The 10,605-nt window shown below is 43.1% G+C and overlaps 1 protein-coding gene across 1 annotated transcript; it reads right to left on the bottom strand.

Annotated features, from left to right (window-relative positions):
- Positions 1-2,890: 2,890 nt before the first annotated feature.
- LOC128470225 (indolethylamine N-methyltransferase-like) lies at positions 2,891-4,723 on the bottom strand. Its single transcript, XM_053452080.1, has 3 exons — positions 4,555-4,723; positions 3,830-4,037; positions 2,891-3,348 (listed from the first exon to the last, which is right to left on the bottom strand). The coding sequence occupies exons 1-3, from the start codon at positions 4,703-4,705 to the stop codon at positions 2,913-2,915; spliced, it is 795 nt and encodes a 264-aa protein (XP_053308055.1). The 5' UTR covers positions 4,706-4,723; the 3' UTR covers positions 2,891-2,912.
- Between the last annotated feature and the right edge of the window lie 5,882 nt (positions 4,724-10,605).

The following is a 10,605-nucleotide window of genomic DNA, read 5'->3' on the forward strand; positions in this document are numbered from 1 at the left end:
TTCCTTTTATCTTCTAAAGAATGTAAAGAAATAAAGCAGGCGGAAAGCACCAGACGAATCGCTGAATGTGTCTTTGTTTCATTTCTCGTATCTGTTAATATTAGTTTTTTATAAATTTTATTACAATCTACATTGGGGAGACACTTTTACACCAAATTTCAAGAAGGTATCTCGATAGGACTGTGTGTGCTGGTTAACAAATTGAACTTTCCGGCCTGGTATTGGCTGCCATGAGGAGGAGTTAGAAATAACAATAAAGATGCACAATATTCGCAGTTAATAAATATAAATATTAATCATCTATAAAAATGATATTTATTAATTATGTGTAAATTACCCATTTGGTGTCCAGCATACTATACCTGCTTCAACAAATTATTATTAAATAATCAATAAAAAAAACCAACTAATGGGGGTGTTCAGAACCCCCTATTACCAAGCTGGCTGTTGCTCTTCCTTATTGCCCCCCTACTACAAGCCGTGGGGCTTCTCCAGAGACCCCCCATCCCTTACCCCATCCCACCCAGCACAGGGTTCCCATTATATGGCATGTAAGAGATGAGACCAAACGGGAGATTGACCATGAGAGAATTAATATAAGGGGGGGGGAGGAACACGCTATATATTTATATATTTATAATTTAAAAGGGTGAAGCCGTATTAGTCCAGTAGACACGATGTCAAAAAATAGAGTATTGCAGAGTATGCGGTGATACCTTTTTTTATTGGACTAACATAATATTAAAAAGACAAGCTTTCGAGAGTTATCCTCCCTTCATCAGGTCTGAAGCAATACTAATCAACAAGATAGAGGTTACAACTTAAAACAAGTGATGGTATTAGAGAAGGGGGGGTGAGGGGGGGTCGTAAATAATAGGTCTGGAGGTGAGAAATGCAGAGAGGTAGAGAGATAACCCAGGGACAGAACAAATAAACTTAGGGAAACCAATAACCACAGTAAAACATCAAAGATAACAGCAATTAGACATTGGATGACTCGATGAAGTTCATATGAAGTTCTGGTAGTGTGTAAGGAAACCAGAATCCACATTAAGTCCCTCTTTTATGGGGTTAAAATGTGTAATCATTTTCATCTCAAATGTTTTTCTTTCCTGAGAGTCTCTGAAATTTCCTTTGAGTTCTTTAATTTTTAGGTTTTGGATGGAGTGATTATTCCGTGTGAAATGATGTCCTACCGGGGTGCAATATTTGTCTTCCTCATGGTTTTTGATGGAGCTTCGGCGCAGGTTCATTCTAAGGTGCAGCTTAAGCCCCGTTTCTCCAGTGTAGCCCCCTTTGTCACAGGCAGAGCATTGTATGATGTACACCACGTGTGCCGATGTACATGAGTAAGAGTCTTTGATGCTGTATGTTTTGTTGTTGTGACTGGCTGTGTTACTGTCACATATATGTTGGCAAAGTTTGCAGCAGGATTTGTTGCATGGTACAGTGCCATTCTGTGTGTATATATATATACACACGGCCGTTCAAAGGTTTGGAGTCACTTTGAGTTTTGTTTTTGAAAGAAAAGCAGATTTTGTGCATTAAAATAACATGAAATTGATCCAAAATCCAGCACAGACGGGGTTAATGTTGTAAATGACTATTGTAGCTGGAAACGGCTGATTTTTTAATGGAATCTCTTCATGAGCGTACAGAGACCCTTTATCACTCCCATCACTCCTGTATTCCAACTGCCCTTTATCACTCCCATCACTCCTGTGTTCCAATGGCCCTTTATCACTCCCATCACTCCTGGGTTCCAATGACCCTTTATCACTCCCATCACTTCTGTGTCCCAATGGCCCTTTATCACTCCCATCACTCCTGTGTCCCAATGGCCCTTTATCACTCCCATCACTCCTGTGTTCCAATGGCCCTTTATCACTCCCATCACTCCTGGGTTTCAATGGCCCTTTATCACTCCCATCACTCCTGGGTTTCAATGGCCCTTTATTTCTCCGGGGTTCTTGTGAGGACGGGGCCTTCTTATCCACAGGTGGTGGAGGTATCTGCCCCTACAGCAAACTCAGTTGTTGTTGTTTTTTTCTCTTATTTTAACACTAATGAGGAAGGAGTCATCATCCTGGTCCACACTCAATATATATCACTTATTTATATATCACTTATTTATATATCACTTATTTATATCACTTATTTATATATCACTTATTTATATATCACTTATTTATATATCACTTATTTATATATCACTTATTTATACATCACTTATTTATATATCACTTATTTATACATCACTTATTTATATATCACTTATTTTGTGACAAATTCTTATACCAGGGAGGCCGCTGGGAAACCGACATCAAACAGGACTTTGAATGGACTCAGCGATCGCTGCACGCAATTAAACGTTTATTATCAGCCAAGTTTTGCCAAAACACACTTTGATCCAACTGTTACATCGTGTAGAATATCTCAACATCGAGGGTATAGCAAAGCATAAATAATACAGACGGGGGGCCGTCGGGCACTGCGGGGGTCCCAACACACCTTCTCCCCGCAATCACAAAAAATCAAAGTAGAATTTCCTCTGTTTTATGGAAATAATATTAAAGCGTTAACTGATTTTGTGTTAAATTATCTACCGCTTTACCGGGAGGCTCTGGAGGGTTCCTCCTATACATCAGAGAGACTTTAAGCATGCATGGGAGGGAACAGCCTCCCAGCAGAAGTGGTAGAGGGTAATACAGCGAGGGTATTAAACATGCATGGGATAGACATACGGCTCCTGAATCTAAGACGAGACCAACGACTGATTAAGGTTTGAGTCTTTACGGCGGGACTGGCCGGGCTGAATGGGGCCGATCTGCGCTATTTCTAGCATTGAGGTGATAGAAGGAAAGGAGTTAAATATCTCTTTGGGGGGGTGAGACCCTAAGACTTAAGAGAAGTTACTTCGTTACCTCAGAATCTTTCTGCGCTGAGATAAACGCGATCCCCGAATAATCGACGAGGTCCGTGTGCTCCTTCTTTTGGAAGACTTCGCAACTTTCAACCGCAAAGCCCTCTTCCCCGAGACTCGCCGTGAGCAGAGCCTCATCGCACGTGAAGTAATGGAGGTCGCGCTCGTCGGCTCGATACTTTGTAGCGTTCAGCGCTACAAATAATAACAGGCGCCCCCCCGGCTTTAATAACGACGCGAACTTCTTCAGGTTCCGGCGGAAGCTCTCGTGATCCTCGCTGGTCGTTTCCAGAATCCCGAGGATCAGCAAGCAGTCGGCTCTCGGCAGAACCTCGGGCTCCGTGAGGTTTTCTTTCGCCAGGTCGCATTTCACCACGCGTCGGATTTTACTTTTTAATCTTTCTTCTTTCTCCTGCCACCCGTGTCTAGAAAACGCGAACGCTGAACGTTATTTCTGGATTCCACATAAATCAAGTTTTTTTTTTGTTTTTTTTTTTAATGAAATTAAGGAAATTAAAAATCCATCACTTCTGCCCCTGTAGGGCTGCGATTTCCCTTCTCATCATTCTGGCTAAGGGTGATGGGAGTTGTAATTCACAAAATGTTTTATTATTATTATTAATTAAAAATAAAAAAATTATATAACAAAGTATATAAAAAATCTAGTTTTTTTTTTTGTTTTTTTGTTTATTGCGACATAAAAATCCCTGTTTCCTGATTGGACGTTCATTTTACTAGATAGTCTCTTCCCTTATCTATACATTATTTTTTAACCCATTAATGACAATGCATTGTCAGCCCGTTACAGGTACGGGCTTTGTCGTGAAGGGGTTAATATGGCTAACGATAGTTTCCACGTTGGCCTTTTCCCCTTTTAAATAGTGACTGGTCCTCGTGATACTTAACCCCTTGCCTTCCAGCTCCGTGAAATACTTGGACGCGTGAGACCAGTCGAAGGCCTCCGAGTGCGCGTTCAGCCATTTCTCCGTCTCCGCAATGCATTCGTCGTTGAATTTTAAAAGAATGATGTCTTTGAAAAACTCACAGGCAGCCAAGAGAGGATACATAATACCGCCAATGGTGATGTCAATAAAGGTGTCCCCTTTAATATTACCTTCAAAAAAAAGAGAAATGTGTTAAATTCCCAAATTCTACAGAAATAAATCTATGTCATGGTGTCTACAGATTAGAATGAGCAATATAAAGTACTGTAGAATTATTCCTCCCCAGTAGGCTGCTTTAGCTGAAGCAGTAGTAGTCTCTACCATTTCTGCTGGGAGGCTATCCCACTTATATACCACCAAGACCAAGTATTAACTTTCAGGGAAAAGTAATACCTTTTTCCATATACAACAAAATGCTGTATTAAATCTGTGTAATAGATTCATTATTTATATATTATATTTAGTTATATGGCGCCATCAGACTCCGTGGCGCTGTTACAACAGATTCAGTAAAATCATTTAAAATCCCACACAGTAACAAACTGGTACAAAAGGAGAAGAGGGCCCTGATCTTGTGAGCTTACAATCTATTCAATTATCTATGGGGAGTGTTTCGCCTACAAGAAGAAATAAAATTCATTAAATAACCACATTTCACGTGAAAATGACGGTTTTCTGAACTCCTACCTGCCGACAGCGCCTTGTGAACCTGTTGAATGGGAAATTTTATCGTGGTTTCCAGCATCGCCTCGCCCGCGGTGGGCGAACAGTAATGGTCTAAAAGTTTTCTGGAATCCACGGGGTGCGAGTGGTAGAACCTGCGCTCGCTGGGATCCATGTCGTAACGTCTCGCAGGGAGCCGTCTGGCTTTCTGCCGTTTCCCCTGGAAATCGACCCTAGTTATAGGGCAGATATGTTAATTTTCGGTGACACTTTTTAACATCTAAATGCGCTACTGCATGATCGTTGACATAAGATGGTCATGAGATGCTCAGGAGGTATCAGTCACCAAAGAAACGCAAACAATTCGGTTATAAAGCAAATATTAGTTGCATTTTATAAACACAATTTTATGGGTTTTTTGTATTTTTGGTGCAAGCGAGAAGGGCTTTAACCTAAGACACGTGTATTTTTTTTTTGGTTGCCTTTTCTACTTTAGTTTTTCATTGATTAGTTAAATTATATATATATATATTTTTTTTTTTTGTTTTGTTTTGTTAATCCCTTATTTTATTGGACCAACATAGAAAAATATATAGAGTTACATAAGCTTTCGAGACATCAGAAGGGCTCTTCTTCCGATGGAATCCTGCCCAGAGCCCTATACATTTTCAGATTTTCCATCCTTCTTAAGCAGTCATAAATATGATTGCAAATAAATATTTATATATTACTTATATCTGTAAATTCATGAAAATATCCATATATCCAGTATAATTGTTTTAGGTGTGAGAATAATGCATGAGAAGATATGCAGTACCCAGAATCCACCACGAGAGGTCGCTAAAGAGAACGATCCGGGAGCCTTTATTGCAGAAAACATGAATTTCTTTTTTCCTTTTATCTTCTAAAGAATGTAAAGAAATAAAGCAGGCGGAAAGCACCAGACTGGCTCTTATTACTACAATGCAGGGCACAATAGGCATGAGGAAACACTCTTTTAGATGTTAGCACTGTGCTTTTATTTATCCCATTGTACAGCGCTACGGAATATGGTGGTGCTATATAAATCAATTAATAAATAATAGTATCTGTGTGTCTAGTGACTTTGCTGCTGTACTAAGAGGCGAGCACTGCTGTGATATGTACATAACTCACAAATCCTGTGTGCCCGGCACCGCCAGCCGGACGCCGGTGTCCCTATCCATGGTACTGAATAAAATAATGCATTATTATTGAAATATGAAATATATTATTATTTCATAATTATTCGGGCCCCCGGTGGCTCCCGACACGTCATGCTGTGACCAACTTAATAGCTGGAGCATTTTTTTTTGGTTCATGTTACTGAAAAAGCCTGATTTTCTAAGATGCCTCTGGCGGATAAACACGTTGACATTTTATTCATATATTATATATATTGCTACAATCCAGCTGTGAATTTAAATGCTTCTAAAACATAGTTATGCAGCGTTTGATTTATATCTATAAAGCTTTAGGGTATGGCTTAAGGATAATGTATCGCTCCATGGTTACAAAAGACGTTACAATGTATCACAAAGCTATTAATGGAAACACACACCGTCCAATCACCATAGGGGCGAGACACTGTCCTTGTTAGATGGGTTTCCTTTCCAATATACCAGGGGTGTCCAACCTGCAGCCCTCCAGCTGCTGCAGGACTACATCTCCCATAATGCTCTTTTAGCTAATGGGCTGGCTGAGTATGGGAGACGTAGTCCTGCAGCAGCTGGAGGGCCGCGGGTTGGACACCCCTGCAATATACAATCTTCCATAAAGATCAGGGGAGGGCAAGCTCCAGGTGTATGGCACCCGGTAACCAAGGCACCCAGTGGGGTCACATAACGCATGTTGTAGTGGGGTAGCTTACATGGGGTAAGGTGGAGGGCTAGCTAACTAGCTACAGCGATGCTGAGAGAGGGAGTGTAAGTTTATATGCATTTATGTATGTGTAAATGTGTGGTGTGTGTGTATGAATGTACGGTGTTAGCACATGTGTATGAATGTATAGTGTTAGCATGGGTGTGTGAACGTATGGTGTTTTGAATGTGTGAGTGCATGCTGTTGTCACGCCAGGTGTTAGCGCAAGTTTGCGTGTTAGCATGTGCGTGTTTTAGTTATGGATGGGGGGCACTGAAGAACTACTGCACGCAGGTGCCACTAACCCCAGAACCCCCCCCCTGCATAAGTCATTATCTCCAGTTAGTTCTCACATTTCATTTGCAAGGCAGACCCTTAATGTATAACTTCTTCTGTTTATCGGGACGATCCCCATATGGATTATTTGGCTGAACCGAAAAGACCTACAAATACAGGTAAGGAGCACTACCTCTGCACCTTGTCCCAGTTTGCGTGTTACAGAGTACAATGTGTGCCGTGCTAGGGCTGTAAAGTTGTGAAGCAAAAATGTGTTTTTAAGCCCCTCCAGCAGCAGGCGTTCCCATCACAAACAAACACTTTTAACCTTTGTGTGTTTTTTAGCCGGTAAATCCGCTCCCAGTCATAATGCGAGACTCCGAGTAAAGGTCACGTTTATTCTCTACGGCAGGCGTGAGTGACAAGGATATTAACGCGCGTTCTGAGGCACGGAGGGATTGATTGTCCGTATCGGGGGCTTATTCACTAAAGCAGGAGTTTGTATGCGAGATTCTAGGAGAGTTCAGGGTTTAACTCGCTGAATTCACAGTGTGTTATCTGATACATTTCTCCAGTAAGTGGGCTAGGCAGGGCCGGACTGGCAACCCCGGGGTGCACTGGCACTTTAAGGCCAACTGCTACCTGATGGCGTAGGTGCCTCCACTGTGTATGTAAGATCCAGGCCTATTCTCCGGTACCTCAAGCAAGTTTATAGTTTAATTCTTGCACCCAAACACTAAACGCACATCAGGGGTGAGCATAGGGTTAACCCGTAAACATGCTTTAACACTGACTCACGCTAATGCCATACACATACATATACACAATATCTCACTCCCTCCTCTCCCTCGCACCACTAACCCTAGGCTCAACCCTAACACTCCATATACCTAGCACCATACGCGAACACACACACCCGCTGACACCAACATTCATACACATACGCTCATGCTAACGCCATCCACTAACATGCACTCTGATCCTCTGATGCGTATGAAGTTATTACATAATATTCACTCTTTTTTTTCAGATGAAGAACTAATAAATTATGCTCAGCTTTGAATAGCAGTCAATCAGCCATAGATCATAGATCTACCCAACCGGCCCACGATCTCACTGCCAGCAAAAACGGGGCCGTGGGGCATCTACACAGGGAAACGGGATGGTTGGGTGGTATGTAAAAAACATAGGTCGCCTCTGACACCGCCGGTTATTTATCTGCTTGCATAGTGGGGTAAATGCTGTGGGGCTACCTTCCCTGGCCATCAACCCTACTCTGCCCAATGCGCAACGCACAGGGGCAATAAGGATCACTGTGATTTAGAGAAAGCCCCCCATGTAGAGAGCGCTGTGACTGCTTGGAATTCAGAGAGCGAGTCGCAGAAGCTGCAGGACTAGAAAGCCGTTCTGCATATTGAGATCTGCCAGATAGGGCAAGTGTCACGGGCCCTCCGAGAGCCAGTATTATTAGCAAGAGAGTCACCCAGATCCCACAAAACATATCAACAACGGACAGATCGACACTCGTCAGACTAAATCATGGCTAAATCATACGTGTAAAAACACGCAAGAGAAAATCGAATCAAAATACAGATCTAACGGCAGAGCTCTGGGACACGCAAGCATGACATCACAGCTCATGTGGAATACAACTCTCACAACCCCCAGCCAACCCATTGGATATCAAGCCTCTTGTTTTGTCACGGGTGCAGGAGGCTGATGTTCCCCTATATAGATCTATTTTTAAGACCCTGGCCTCAAGCCCGGGGTAGGAGGTTACCTAAAGGGGTAGTACAGAAAGTGCCTTTATCCCCGTTCGGATGGCTGGGGTTGTGTTTTTTGACCGGTTGGAGGGTGTGTGGCCGTCCCGTCCAATGGCGAGCGCCGATCCCGTACTCAAAAATAACGAGCCTCGAAGGGTCAGAGTTCCTCCTTGTTTTCGTTTCTGTGAAGGAAAAAATGATCGGATGTTCCTGCTGCTGAGAGGAATCTCCCCGGATATCATCGCAAACAATTTATCTACCTCTCATTCTTATACTTTACATCAGCATAAAAACATTCAATAATCAGCAAAGCGAGAGTTAATTATGCAGATTTTATACATAATATACAACAACCAAGTAATAACCCCCAGCTCTGTATACAGTAATATAACCCCCAGCGCTGTATACAGTAATATAACCCCCAGCGCTGTATACAGTAATAACCCCCAGCGCTGTATACAGTAATATAACCCCCAGCGCTGTATACAGTAATAACCCCCAGCGCTGTATACAGTAATATAACCCCCCAGTGCTGTATACAGTAATATAACCCCCAGCGCTGTATACAGTAATATACCCCCCAGCGCTGTATACAGTAATATAACCCCCAGCGCTGTATACAGTAATATAACCCCCAGCGCTGTATACAGTAATATAACCCCTAGCGCTGTATACAGTAATATAACCCCCCAGCGCTGTATACAGTAATATAACCACCCCCCAACGCTGTATACAGTAATATAACCCCCCAGCGCTGTATACAGTAATATAACCCCCCCAGTGCTGTATACAGTAATATAACCCCCAGCGCTGTATACAGTAATAAAACCCCCCAGTGCTGTATACAATAATATAACCCCCAGCGCTGTATACAGTAATATAACCCCAGCGCTGTATACAGTAATAACCCCCCAGCACTGTATACAGTAATATAACCCCCCACGCTGTATACAGTAATATAACCCCCCACGCTGTATACAGTAATATAACCCCCAGCCCTGTATACAGTAATATAACCCTCAGCGCTGTATACAGTAATATAACCCCCAGCGCTGTATACAGTAATATACCCCCCAGCGCTGTATACAGTAATATAACCTCCAGCGCTGTATACAGTAATATAACCCCCAGCGCTGTATGCAGTAATATAACCCCCAGCGCTGTATACAGTAATATTACCCCCAGCACTGTATACAGTAATATAACCCCCCAGCACTGTATACAGTAATATATCCCCAGCGCTGTATACAGTAATATAACCCCCCACGCTGTATACAGTAATATAACCCCCAGCGCTGTATACAGTAATATAACCCCCAGCGCTGTATACAGTAATATAACCCTCAGCGCTGTATACAGTAATATAACCCCCAGCGCTGTATACAGTAATAACCCCCCGCGCTGTATACAGTAATATAACCCCCAGCGCTGTATACAGTAATAACCCCCCGCGCTGTATACAGTGAATAGTTTTTTGCCCATTGTGCCAGACGGCCGGTCCGGACCCGTTTATCAGTGAATCACGAGCCTTAAGACAGAAAAACTATTCTGGAGTTTTTAGATGAAGGCGTAAAGTACGGTCGCCGGTTGCTCCTCTGGGTAAAAGCTCCCCATCTGATGAAGCCAAGGTCAGGACCGGCACACGAGGGCGGCTTTGGCAGAGAGTCCCGCGATCGTTGATACATTGTGTCACTGTTGACTGATGTACTAATGTGTAACCGTCACAGATCTACAGATCGCTCCATCAAACACCCACCGGGTTATCGCGCCGGCCAAGTTCTCTGAATGTTATCTGATTCCAGAACGTTCCTCATTCATCAGTTCCATCGATCCCTCCAGTTCCATGTTTTGTCAAAAGCTTCCAACGTGACCTTTCTGGTGCCTCGTGATACCCGGACCCCCGTTAGAACCCGTACATGATTACGGGGGGGGGTTCTTTTGGCATCGCCCGCTGGCACCGGCTCATCTTACTTCACCCCAGCCCTGAAATTTATGCCAACGGCGCAATTATCTGTTGCAAGTCCGTCACTGAACCGCTGTCAGTTTACTTTGTAGCGATAGCCGCGCCGTTGGACAACGAGGACATCAGATGGATCATTGACCCGATTTACCCAACATATAGGGGCTGACGCCTCCAGCGTGTGATTGGCCCCTCGGG

The sequence above is a fragment of the Spea bombifrons genome, chromosome 12 (assembly GCF_027358695.1).
Source record: "Spea bombifrons isolate aSpeBom1 chromosome 12, aSpeBom1.2.pri, whole genome shotgun sequence".
Classification (NCBI taxonomy): Eukaryota; Metazoa; Chordata; class Amphibia; order Anura; family Pelobatidae; genus Spea; species Spea bombifrons.

Bases quoted from the DNA above. Each gene is read 5' to 3' on its own strand.
- LOC128470225 (XM_053452080.1), bottom strand. From the start codon at position 4,705: ATGGATCCCAGCGAGCGCAGGTTCTACCACTCGCACCCCGTGGATTCC. The intron at 4,038-4,554 runs GTAGGAGTTCAG...TTTTTTTTGAAG, and splicing joins TCACAAGGCGCTGTCGGCAG to GTAATATTAAAGGGGACACC. The intron at 3,349-3,829 runs GTTAAGTATCAC...CGCGTTTTCTAG, and splicing joins ACGGAGCTGGAAGGCAAGGG to ACACGGGTGGCAGGAGAAAG.